The sequence below is a fragment of the Dromiciops gliroides genome, chromosome 2, assembly GCF_019393635.1.
Source record: "Dromiciops gliroides isolate mDroGli1 chromosome 2, mDroGli1.pri, whole genome shotgun sequence".
In the NCBI taxonomy this organism is placed as follows: domain Eukaryota; kingdom Metazoa; phylum Chordata; class Mammalia; order Microbiotheria; family Microbiotheriidae; genus Dromiciops; species Dromiciops gliroides.
This window is the reverse complement of record NC_057862.1, coordinates 269,079,575-269,092,936: the sequence shown is the minus strand read 5'-3', so window position 1 is coordinate 269,092,936 and position 13,362 is coordinate 269,079,575. Positions and strand designations below refer to the sequence as shown.

Below are 13,362 nucleotides of genomic sequence, written 5' to 3'. Positions count from 1 at the left end.
ACTTCTGTGTCCCAGTTTACTGCTGCTGCTATTATAGAAGCTTGGTCCATGGAGCAGGCACGAGCCATCTTTTCTTTCTCTTTGGCTACTGCAAGGTCCCTGTTATTAAAAATCTTTTTTTTTTTTTTTAAAGTGAGGCAGTTGGGGTTAAGTGACTTGCCCAGGGTCACACAGCTAGTAAGTGTTAAGTGTCTGAGGCCGGATTTGAACTCAGGTCCTCCTGACTCCAGGGCTGGTGCTCTATCCACTGCACCACTTAGCTGCCCCTATTAAAAATCTTAAAAGCAATATCAAGGAGTTGTGAGGATGGGATATGGGGACCCCAGTCTAACTTCTGGATTTCTCTCTCTCCTAATGTCAGGAGCAGACTGGTTGATAAAATGAACATTGAGGACAGTTATTCCTACATCTCTTTGGGGGTCTAGGTTGGTATATTTTTTCAGAGTGTCCACTAAGTGCCTCATGAAGACAGCAGGATTTTCATCAGACCCCTGTATTATCTCCTTCACCTTTTCATAATTGACTTGTTTCTTAACCCCCTTCCTCATTCCCTCAACCAGGCAGGTGACCTGTCTTCCCTGTTATCATAGTTCCATCTCGGTTCTACAACTGGGACAGCTGTAAATCCGGGGACCCCAACCCAATTTCCAACCTGCGAGTGTTCATCTCCAACTTTTACAGCCAGGTCCCAAATCTGTTTTTTCTCATCAGGGGTACAACAGCTGGCAAGAATAATTTGCAGATCAGTTCAGGAAAGATCAAACTCTAATGTCACAGACTTAAAGTCATCTATGAACTTTGTGGGGTTCTCTGAGTAACTCCCCAATTTCTCTTTTATCTGAGATAACCTGCTTATGGAAAAAGGAACATGCCTTAATGTTGTGCCCTTCCCAATGGGAAATTCCCTTAATGGAAGCAGGGAAGCAGTGGGAGATGCTGGTAAGGACCTTGGTGAAGCCTGTTGGGGAGGTAGCTCAGGTGGAGGCCCAGACAGAGGATTGGGCGGAGGGCCCAGTGGGGGAGGGGTAACAGCCTTTGGCTGTGGAGTAGGTGCGGGAGGGAAAAAGTCTTTGGCTGTAGCATGGGTGGAGATGGGGAAAAGGAGATGGGTGTAGGTGGCTGCAGATTAGGTAAAGCAGATGGGATCGGCTGCTGAATGGAAAAAAACAGGAGAAATGGGAACATATTAGAGTTCTCCCAGATTGTAAATGGGGTAGAGCAGGATAGAAGGATACTGACATCCCCTCCCCATGTGGCCGGAGCTTGGCTGTGGAGGGCACAGGGAATTGGTTCTGAGATCAGCCGGTGGACAAAGAGGAGTCTCAGTCACAGAATGCTGGCAAGGGGTAGACACACAAGCACAAAAGTTCTTACCCAGAAACGTGGAGTCTGAGGGTCCAACCGTGGTTCGGACATCTCGCTGAACTTTTGGTGAGGGAGGGAGACCCAGGCTGCCTGTCTGCTGTCGCGTGCAAAAGCCGATTGCCTCTCCCTTTCTGTGACTCAAACAGGAGGTTGAGTTGGGTGGGAGAGGGAGAAAAGAAACCAAGAAAGGAGGGTCTTTGTGTGCCAAGTGTGGTCCAGACATCTGGCTGAGCTTTCAGCGAGGGAGGGAGACCCAGGCTGCCCTCAGCTGTCTCGTGGAAGCTGACCCTCTCTCTACCTCTCTGTGACTCGAATGGGAGGTTGAGTCAGGTGGGAGAGGGAGAAAGGAAACCCAGAAAGGAGGTTCCCACCCCCCTCCGGTTTTGTGTGCCAAGAGGAGAGAGGAAATTTCCTTTTTCCCTGTACAGGCCACCAAAATGTTATGGGGAGAAATGGGGTATGGGGTTTGGGTGTTAGGGGTTGTGGTTCTTAGGAATTCCTCTTTAAAGAATTATACCCTCTTGCTCACAAAAGCAGTTAGAATAAGATGGTAGGCAAGGGAAGGGGGGGGGAAGGAAAGGGAAGGGAAACCAAGAGAAATGCTTGGACTTCTCTTGGGGAGAAAGGCACAAAGCATGTGGCTCTGAGGTACCAGTCTCCTTGAGCAGGAGACTGGCAGGTCCTTTTATAGAGGACTGATGAGGGGAGGGGTGACCATTTGACTGTGGAAAGTTCCTTTAGTGAGGGAGGACCATCCCCCACTGGTGGTAGCTGGGGGAATTGGTGAGGGGTGGCTACGGATCTCTCAAGCCATCTCTACAAAGGCAGCAGCCACACCCAAACTTATCTCCCCAGGGGTAAGGGAGACCAGAATGAAGTCCCAAAGCTAGCTCAGTCCAAATTGGTTCCGCTTATCTCTCTAAGCTTATCTGTCCTCTGGTTTAGTTTCTCAAGGACAAGATTCCTTGGTGTGTCCCAGAGAACTTCTGGGGTGCTCTGCACCCTCAGCACAGGCAAAACCCAGAAGGGTTTCTGAGGCTCAGATCTGATTGACACACTAGTGATTCCTTTTCCAAGTCAACTCTATATAACCTTGGAGATGCCTGAGAGGCTCGACCAGTCTTGAACATTCCAAGGGCAGCCTTGAGCAGTAGCTGCAGACTCAGGACTTTCCAAACACCTTACTCCCTATTTTATCTCATCTAGGGAAGTCTTCTCCATTAACCCCACCCTCACCTCCTGGTTCCCCTTCTGAAAGCTTCTAGAAACTATATTATCTCACCCCTTTTCCCAATCCTTTTTGAACAGCTGAGAACTCATCTTCTCTGCTCTCTTGTAGGATCTTCTCTCCCGTACAAGTCTTTTTCTCAGACAATAAATGCATTTGATTGGTGTATCAGACTCTGTTTCATTTCAGGTCCTTTTATGGACCTGGGGGTCATTTGTTAACAATTGTAATGGGGAAAATAAAACATAAAAGCAAGCTGAAAAGGGTGGGACATGAAGGAGATGTCCAGAGGACATTTCCTGGTGGGAAATGAAGAGATGATTGGCCTGGGTAACCTCCTTAAGTGGAGGTGCTGGAAGGGATCCTTCACCTTCAAGAGATAGCAGTCCTAAGGGCAGGGGGAAGTTCTACGGTTTGAGTTCTAGGGTGGAAGTGATCTTCCTAGATGAAGAGTTTCCTGGGGCATGTTCAAGTGTAGAGAATTGTAGCTTGGTGAGAAATGAAGAGATGTATGATCTGGATGCCTTCCTACAACTTCTGTAAGGCAAGTCTCCACTCTCCATTGAGAGGGAGAGACCACAGTGGCAGATGGTACTTCTGAGGTACTTTTACCCCTTAAAATTGGAGAATGGCTTTTGGTCATATTAACATACATATATGTGTGTGTACATATACATATATACACATACACAGGTATATATCCATATAGATGTTAATTATCTTTATAGCTTGGAAATCAGACCCTTTTCAAAGATATTTGATAGGAAGATTGTTTTCATTCTTCGTCCCTTATCCTGCTTGCATTAACTTTGCTTGTACAGAACTTTTCAGCCTCATTTAATCAAAATTGTCTTTTTGTCTTTTATAATCATCTCTATTCAATATTTGGCTAAAAATTTACCTTCTAAAGACAAAAAAATGAAAAAAAAATTCACCCTCTAGTCATAATGGTGAAAGGTATATGATCTGCTTCTCTTGAGATTTTTTTTAATATTACTTTTACTCAATCCATTTATAATTTATTGTAGTATATAGTGTAAGATTTTGGTCTGCACATAATTTCTGCTAGATTTCTATTCAGTTTTCCAAGTAATTCTTGCCATATAGGGAGCTGTTCTGACCAATGCAATGACCAATTATGATTTGAAAGGATTGATGATGCAGCAAACTATTCATTCCTAACAGAGAGTTGATGGACTCAAAACAAATACTTTTGGACATGAGCAATGTGCATATTTATTACACAGATTTTTATTTTTCTTTAACTTAGGGGGGTAGAGCAAAGAGAAAATGGAGCTTTCGATAAGGTATACCCAAAAAACAGGAAAAGATGATTACAGGAACAGGGTTTCCTTTTTTTAATTTTATTTTTAAGTACAGAAGAGAAGGCCAGAAAGAATCACAGACAAGAAGGATGGTTTTGAAAATTACTTGTTAAATTTCTTATATATGTAAAAAGAAAAGCAAATTGTACTTAATAGATATTTATCATTTACAAGTTTGGTCTGTTCATGGAAATGCACATTTTTAGATGGGATTTGTTAAGGTCAGAAAAATGAATAAGGAGTTGTTTCCAGTGAATTATTTTTGCATTTAAGTTTATTTAACACTATAGTTCACATATTGTTTTCCCAGTAAATTTTCATTTCATTAAATATTTTTCAATTACATGTAAAAAATTTTTTAATATTTAAAAAAAAATTTAAGTTCCACATTCTCTCCTTCCCTCTGTTCCCTCTTCCTTCCTTGGAAGGTGAGCAATTTGATATAGATTATATATGTAAAGTCATATAAAATATATTTCCAGGTTTTTGTTCAGTTGTTTTCAGTTGTGTCCAACTTTTCATGACCCCATTTGGGGTTTCTTGACAAAGATACTGGAAAGGTTTGCCACTCCTTTTCCAGCTCATTTTACAGATGAGGAACAGGGTTAAGTAACTTGCCCAGGATCACACAACTAGTTAAGTATCTGAGGCCAGATTTGAACTCAGGAAAATGGTTCTTCCTGAATCCATGCCCAGAGTTCTGTGCACTGCATCATCTAGCTGGCCCATTTTCTTTTCCATATCAGCCATGTTGGAAAAGAAAAACACAAAATGAAAAAGTAAAAATACATGCTTTGATATGCATTCAGACTCTCATCAGTTCTTTTTCTGGAGGTAGATAGTGTTTTTCATCATAAATCCTTTGGAATTCTCTTGGATCATTGTGTTAATCCAAATAGCTAAGTTGATTAGTAGATAAGTTGATTATCATGCAATATTGCTGTGCAATGTTTTCCTGGTTCTGCTCACTTTACTTTTCTTGAGTTCATAGTTTTTCAGGTTTTTCTGAAACCATCCATTTTGTCACTTCTTATAGTATAACGGTATTCCATCACAACCATATACCACAACATATCCAGCTATTCCCTAGTTGATGGGTATCCCTTCAATTTCTAGTTCTTTTCCTTCACAAAAAAAGCTGCTATAAATATTTTTGTACATGTAGCTCCTTTTTCTTTTCCTTTGATCTTTTTGGGGTATAGACCTAGTGTTGCTGGGTCAAAGGGTATGCACAGTTTTCTAAATTGTTCTCCAGAAAGGTTAGATCAATTCATAACTCCACCAACACTGCATTAGTGTCTCAATTTTCCCACATCCTCTCCAATGTTTATCATTTTCGTTTCCTGACATATTAGCCAATCTAGGAGTAAGATGGTGCTTCAGAGTTGTTTTAATTTGCATTTCTCTAATCAGTAGTCATATAGAACAAGCATTTTTTCATATGACTACAGATAGTTTTGATTTCTTAATCTGAAAACTGCCTATTCATCTGCCCATCTACTGATTGGGAAATGACTCTTATTTTTCCAAATTTGAATCAAGTCTATATATATTTGGGAAATGAGGTCTTTATCAGAGAAACTTGCTGTATTTTTTTGCGGGGGGGGGGGCAGTTTTCAGTTTTCCTTCTACTCTTGGCTGCATTGGTTTTGTTTGTGCAAAACCTTACGAATTTAACATAATTAAAATCATCTATTTTAAATCTCCTTATGCTTTTATTTCTTATTAGTCACATATTCTTACTTTATCCTTAGATCTGTCTGGTAAAATTTACCATGATCCCCTAATTTGCTTGTGATATCATTCTTTATGTCTAAATCATGGATCTATTTTGACCTTATCTTGGTATACTGTATGAAATGTTGGTTGATATCTAATGTCTACCAAACTGCTTTCCATATTGTTTCCATATTGTCTTCCCCATTAAACTCTTATCTCTTGAGAGTAGGGACTGTCTTTTGTCTTTCTTTGTATCACATAGCCAGTTTTGTATATAGGAGGTGTTTAATAAATGATTATTGCCTGACTGACTAATTGAGCCACAGTTATTCTACTTCTTCAAACAAAAATTCTAACGTTCCTTTATTTTATCATTCCATTTTACTTTAGGTTTAAAAGGGGTGAAAGCATATTTTTTACCCTCATTGAAACCTCCCTTCCCATCACCTCTCACTACTTACCTCTCAGCAATCAGGTGATTAGTTATCAAATAAATTCTATACTATCCTTTACTCTTTAATTATTCATCCCCTTATCTTGTCATAGCTCATCCCATGTCAAACTTCAACTCTGGATTACTCCCACCATCTGACTTTGCTCAAATGCTCAGATAGGAGTTGGAGGAAAACCACATAACTGGGACATTATAATTGTATGGTTATCCTACTTCAATGTATTCCCTCAGTGTACCATGTAGTCCTTTTATCTTTCCCTAAGTGATTCCATATCTCATTTTCCATAGAAGCTATTAAAAAGTTTTTAGTTCACATTGAGCAATATAACCTGTTAAATTTTATATTTTATTATATTTCTGTATTTTAAATTTTGTTTTGCATGTATTGAGGCTGTAGAACTGCCATGGCTTATCTGACATCCCTAATATATTAAATTAACAGTTTTTGATTAAGATATTTATCTTTTGCTTCAGGAAAAAGTCACCAAAGCATCTAGTAATGTTCGAAATTCCAATTGGACCAAAAATGGCTCCTATCAAAATACTCTCTATAAAAGTTCTGACATGGAGGATGCAGACCAAAATATACGAGCTGGTGCTCAGTTAGTATTTCAGGTATTTGCTGATTAATTTTTTCAAATATTTTTATTCACAATAAAGGTTTTCTAAAAGTTTTATTGATTAATATCTTAATTTTACCATTGTAGCAATAGTACTCTCTCTAAGAGGCAATTAGGTGGCACACTGGTCCTGAAGTTCAAATCTCATTTCTAACACTTAATAGCTGTGTGACCCTGGGCAAGTCACTTAATCCCAATTGCCTTAAACATCCGGGACTATCCCTAGTCATCCTGATGTATATCTTGCCATTGGACCCAGATGGCTCTGGAGGAAAGGGAGGTTGGTGATCTTGCACAGCCCTCCCTCACTTAAATCCAAGTCAGTGCAAGTCATGACATCACCCCAATGTCAGTGGTCCTCTTTGAGAATGAAGGACAAATGACAGCTCTTATCTATTCTGACTGACATGACGAACCCTGTGATGCATTGAGGTGAATAGAGTTTATATGACATTTTTTGAATTACTTTTCAGAAAATTCTGTCTTGTTTATTTATAATTCTTGAAAGTTAAAATTACATAATTATCATGATTCTTTTATTTCAGCTTAACTGAGAGCTTTTATAACTTCTGTTTTAAAACAGACTTGTTATGGCTTTTCTTCTGGTTTATAAAATTAACTGTATCCATTATTTGGTTCAGTTCTCATTGTATAAATGAAACAAAACAGAGAAAGAGTGACTTATCTTCCCTAGACGTCATAGATTTTGCTGGAGGCAGCCAGCCAAAAGCATTTGTTAAATGCCTTATTATGGAGTTCGGAATACAAAGAGAAGAATGAAATAATCCTTGCTCTCAATGAGTTTGCATATCATACAAAATAAGTATAAAATAAATATAAAGTAGTCTAATATAGTGTGGACACTAGCAGGTTTTTTTGTTTTGCTGGGAAGAGGTGGGGATTGGGGAGGGAGGGATCTGAAAAGTGATAATTAAGCTGTGCCTCCAAGCAGCTTGGGAATTCTTTATGGCAGAGTTGCAAGTGCATTCTAGATATTGGGGACAGTCAGTGCAAAGACATTGAGAGGGAAGATGGAGTGCCATGCCAATGGAAAGGAACAGAATAAAGTCCAGTTTTGCTGGACCATAGAGTGCTGGCAGGGAAATAATGTATTTAGGAGAATATTAACATAAAGGCCAAGTTTTGAAAGGGTTTCAAAGCTAATAATAGGGAGCTGCTGGAATTTATTCAGTAGAAGAGTGGCATGGTCAGATTTGTGCTTAAGGAAAATCATTTTGGCACGTGTGGGGAGAATGGATTGGAATGGGGAGACTTGAAGCAGGCAGAGTAATTAGGAGGTGATTGTAGTAGTCCTAGGTCAGTGGGGATAATAGCATGAAATAAGGTGGTACCTATGTGATAAGTATCTTAAGGATCTCCTTATTTTTACCAAACATTTCTAAATATATAATTAGCCATGTGAATTTAATGGGTAACGACTTTAATTTGTTTAGTAACATTTGTTTCCCTGGAATTTAAATTCTTTTATCAGCATATATTGTCATTTTTGATTTATGTATTCATTTTTTCTTTTAGGTTTTTATAGTCAACTCATCAAATATATTTCTTCTTGAACCTGCAAATGAAATTAAAAGTCTTTTGGATGAGCACACAGATATGTGTAAACGTATTCTTAATATTTACCGGTTCATGGTTGTACAAATATCAATGGATAAGAAGACTTGGTAAAAAGTTCCATTATCTTTTGTATGTTTTTAATGTCTATAGAAATATGTATCATTTGTGAGAGGAATAAGCACAGACTTATTTTGAGAATCTCCTTTAACAATATTTGAACACCTAAAATTATTCACCTCTCCAATTATTTCATGTTTCAGCCTTTCTCTATCAGATTTTAAGTGTTGAGCCAAATTTGGGGTGAGAAGAAAGTTGAGATATAATGATTAAATTGAAAATTTTTTGTGTCTTTAATTAGTTACATATAATACCTGAATGGCATTAAAGGTTTCCTGCTTGTCTGTATTGAACTGTTCTTCTTAAATATGGACATGTTCTACTATAGTACATATTGAGTAGTACCTGGGCAATTTGCAATTTAACCACACAAGAAGAAATGCTAAACTAGAAGATTTTGTCTTCATTATCTATGTAATTGACTTCATGAGGCATATTGTTCTGTTTTGTCATTAAAAAAAAAATCTCCATTTGTAAATACAATTCTTTAATTAAAAAAAAATCTCGTGAGTTCATCCTTCTTGTTCTGCAAGAAAATCTTGATAGTCAAAACTAAGACCTGGTTCTGCCTCTGACAAGTGCCTCAATAGTACATGTTTACTAGAGTTTGGCCTAGAGCAGAGAAAAAAGGCGTCATGGGAGAGGATTCAGTTAAGGCTGGCTTTAAGCTTCAGCCTTTAAACTCCTACTGTCCCCTCTTTGATACAATTATTGGCACAATTTGAGAACCTACAGAAGCAAGTGTCATGTTATTGATAGGAAGGACACTAATTAATAAGGTTTACCAAATGCTTTACGTGTATTATCTCCTTTGATCCTCAAAACAAACCTGTAAGGAATCTGAGACAGTGGCTAAATGACTTGCCTAGAATCACACAGCTAGTGAATCTTCTTTTATACCATCTGTCTGTTTCTATAACACTGTTCTTGAAATCAGATATATTCAATTTGAAAAGTTAAATATGAAGCAAAAGTAAGTATTCATGAGTAGGAAAGGTTAATGTTTCATTTTTTTTCTTTTAAGGGAACAGATGTTGCTTGTATTGCTCAGAGTCACAGAATCTGTTCTGAAAATGCCATCACAAGTTTTTCTGCAATTCCAAGGAAGAAAAAATATGACACTAGCAGGTCGACTTGCAGGACCTCTTTTTCAGGCAATATTTTTTTTCCTCTCTAAAAGTTTAGTGTAAGCTTTTGGATTAGTTTCAACTCAACAGAATTTTAATGTCCTTTTAGAAAGTTTTCATGTGGAAGACATCATTTAAAGAGCTCAGTAGTGAAATTATAGCTTAAACAACAAAAAATTATTCTCTTCCTCAAGATCTATTGTTATAGGACCATATATATAATCTATATGTACATAGATATGGAATATTATGAACATAGAAGTTCATTTCAACTAAAATAAGTTTATGATTTATTTATGAATTATTGAAAAAGTATACAAGTATAAAAGATTGTTTAAGTAATGCTGTTATTATTTTGTTTCAGTATTTCCAAATATCCAAGATTATAAGGAAATATTTATCTTAAAAGTATCTTCACTTCAAATAATCACCTTCAAGATTCATGTTTACCACTCTTGATGAAAAAAAAATATTGCTAATGGAGTCATCTTTTAGGCACAAGTCTACCCAATGTCCAAACTGGCAAAGTCCCTTCATGCCTTCTGACATTTCTCTCACACAAGACTTTTTAAAATAACATTTATAGGAATCTTGGAAAAGACATGGTTTGGGGTTAATATTCTACTCCATCTAATGGAAGAGTACTCACTGAATCCTTCCAGAATGCTCCTGGAGAATCATCCTTCTAAGACCAGTTCTCACTTTTTGACCTCCCTCTGATAAAGTCCTTATCCCTTCAGAATGGGGGGAAAAGTTACTATCCTTAGATGGATCATAACTAATCCTTTCTGGGGTTGGAGAAGGTGATGGTTTTAACTAGACAAGACATTTCTTCTTCTAGATTTGGTTATCACCCTTAATCCATTTTCCAGGGCCTTAGTTTCTTATTCTTGACTTTTTACATACTTCGCCTAAAGGGAAAAGTTTAAAAAAAACTTTGGAGAAATATTTGTTTCTTTATATTCTTGACTGAAATATAAAAGGGTTGTTTTTTTTTACTATGCTTCCACAGCATTTAATTTGTAGTATAAATTATTGGTTATTCATGCTAGAATTATAAATTGTGAAATGATGTTTTGTTTGCATATGTATTTTTAATAAAAAATAACCAACTAAAACCTAGCTCTTATAAGATGCTAGGATCAATTCATACAGTGAACACACAAATCTTCCTAGATAGAGTGATCATGTTAAGTAAAAGTTTTCTGTAGCACAGACTTTCCAGTTCTGGCTATTCATATAACTACTGACATTCAATTAGGATTTAGCTAAAAAAAAAAGTCTTATTTAATCAAACTGTTTGTGAATACATCTTTTAAACGTGGGCAAAATATATACTCAGGCCCCTCTTGAAATGATTTAAAATCCTTTGAAGTAAAGCTACATTTTAAACGTTTTGTTATAGTATATTTTCAATATTTACCTAACAGTCACAGGAAATAATTTAATCCATTGCTCATGTGGAATTTTAAAACTAAGCTCGTTGTTCAAATCCATGCTTACTCTTAAATGTTTACAACTGATATGAAGTTCATACCATGAAATAGATTTCAGATTAAATTTCAGAAATATAGATATTATGTATGCATGTGGATAAATACACATGTATATACGCGTGTGTACACACATGTATACACACACACACATATATATCCATACCCTATATATATGCCATATATTCTAGAATTCTGAGCTTTCATATTTTAGTACAGTATATATAGTGTACATGTATACTATATATCATATATGCCTATTAGCTATATGAAAGTATAGACTTTAAAAAGGATAATTCAGATGTGAATGTGTATATTATAAATGTCTTATTCATTAGATACCCACAAATATTTTTAGCTCTTAATAAATTTGAAATAAAATTTTTATGGAGAGTTTATTTCATATAGAAATGTCATTAAGCATTTAATTGCCTTTTATACAATGTGAATTCTCTTAAAATTTTTGAATGACTGAATGAAGGGTAAAAACTATTTAGCTCTTAATAAATTTGAAATAAAATTTTTATGGAGAGTTTATTTCATATAGAAATGTCATTAAGCATTTAATTGCCTTTTATACAATGTGAATTCTCTTAAAATTTTTGAATGACTGAATGAAGGGTAAAAACTATTAAAGAAATTCCATGTCAGTATTGGGACCATGCCATTATTGGTTGTTATAAAAATAGGGCATAACTTTATTATCATTATTATTATTATTATTATTATTATTATTATTATTATTATTATTATTATTATTATTATTATTATTATTATTATTATTTTGTGGGGCAATGGGGGTTAAGTGACTTGCCCAGGGTCACACAGCAGCTAGTAAGTGTCAAGTGTCTGAGGCTGGATTTGAACTCGGGTCCTCCTGAATCCAGGGCTGGTGCTTTATCCACTGCGCCACCTAGCTGCCCCCGCATAACTTTATTATTGAAAATGTTCATGATAGGCATTTTACTCATAATGGGATGTACCAATCATATTCTCTCAGGTTCCCACAAATAATTACCAGGTATAAAGTAATCAACATTTTCTTGTTTTTGGATGAATAGTTGATGGTTGAATATCTATTATTCTAAAGTCACAAGCTACTGCCAGTATACTTAATTGTTGCTTTTAACTCTTTTTATAGACTCTTATAGTAGCATGGATCAAAGCCAATCTAAATGTGTATATCTCCCGGGAGCTTTGGGATGACTTGCTGTCTGTGTTGTCATCACTCACATATTGGGAAGAGCTGGCCACCGAGTGGTCATTGACTATGGAGACACTAACTAAAGTACTAGCTAGAAATTTATATAACTTGGACCTAAATGATTTACCATTGGATAAGCTAAGTGAACAGAAACAAAAAAAGCACAAAGGCAAAGGTAAGAAATATTCTAAATTGCTTTAGTTACTCAGTAGGAAAAACAGATTGTCTCTCAAAGCTGCTTGTGTTTCTACTAGCAGGATTTGAAGGCTATGTTATTTTTAAAGCAAATTAAAAAAAAATACCTTTGAATTACGGAACACTTTTTAAGTCAGAATCCTTCCCAGAATCTAGGAGATTTTAGTTGGCTAAAGTGTGTTTCATTTGTTTGTTTTAAATTAGCCACACTGGATATAGTAAGAATGGTGTTCCCTTTTATTAATATTCCAAGTTGAAGTCCTGCTTTTGATACTTAACTACCTGTGTGATTTTGGGCAAGTCTCTCAAGTTCCTTAAATCTCAGTTTCCTCATCTGTAAAATGAGGGGGTTGGAATAGATGTCCTCTGATGTCCCTTCCAACTCTTAGACTATGATTCCTTTTTTTATCTTTCATATTCCTTATGATTGTTATTAGCTTACACATATCTAACCAACCCCCTCTTAGGATTGAGGAAGGAAAATTTGCTAATATATAAATGTATATATTGAAGACTTTTTTCTTTTCAACTTAAATATAAAAAGATAGCATATATATACATTTAGAACACAAAAGAGGACTGTATATAAAACTTGAATATCTAATAATTTGTGCATGTTATCTTCAAAACTGTCCTGCTTATCTATACTAACTTTTGGACTATCTTTTGTTCTCTTCTGTTCATTATTTTTTTTAATTTAAAAATTTTTTTAAATTTTTTTTCTTCTGTGAATTTTTTTTTTGTTTGTTTTTGTTGTTTTGTTTTTGTTTTTGCGGGGCAATGGGGATTAAGTGACTTGCCCAGGGTCACACAGCTAGTATGTGTCAAGTGTCTGAGACCGGATTTGAACTCAGGTACTCCTGAATCCAGGGCCAGTGTTTTATCCACTGCGCCACCTAGCTGCCCCCCTTCTGTGAATTTTTAAAGAAAGGTAGAA

The 13,362-nt window shown here is 36.3% G+C and overlaps 1 protein-coding gene across 11 annotated transcripts in view; it reads left to right on the top strand.

The window, feature by feature from the left end:
• Positions 1-13,362, top strand: part of RALGAPA1 (Ral GTPase activating protein catalytic subunit alpha 1) — a 304,015-nt gene that overhangs the window by 83,119 nt on the left and 207,534 nt on the right. For all 11 annotated transcript variants that reach the window (XM_043989575.1, XM_043989574.1, XM_043989567.1 and 8 more), the window contains exons 12-15: positions 6,566-6,706; positions 8,248-8,396; positions 9,431-9,560; positions 12,168-12,405. In XM_043989575.1, the coding sequence (XP_043845510.1) occupies positions 6,566-6,706; positions 8,248-8,396; positions 9,431-9,560; positions 12,168-12,405 (658 nt within the window). The remainder of the gene's footprint in view (positions 1-6,565; positions 6,707-8,247; positions 8,397-9,430; positions 9,561-12,167; positions 12,406-13,362) is intronic.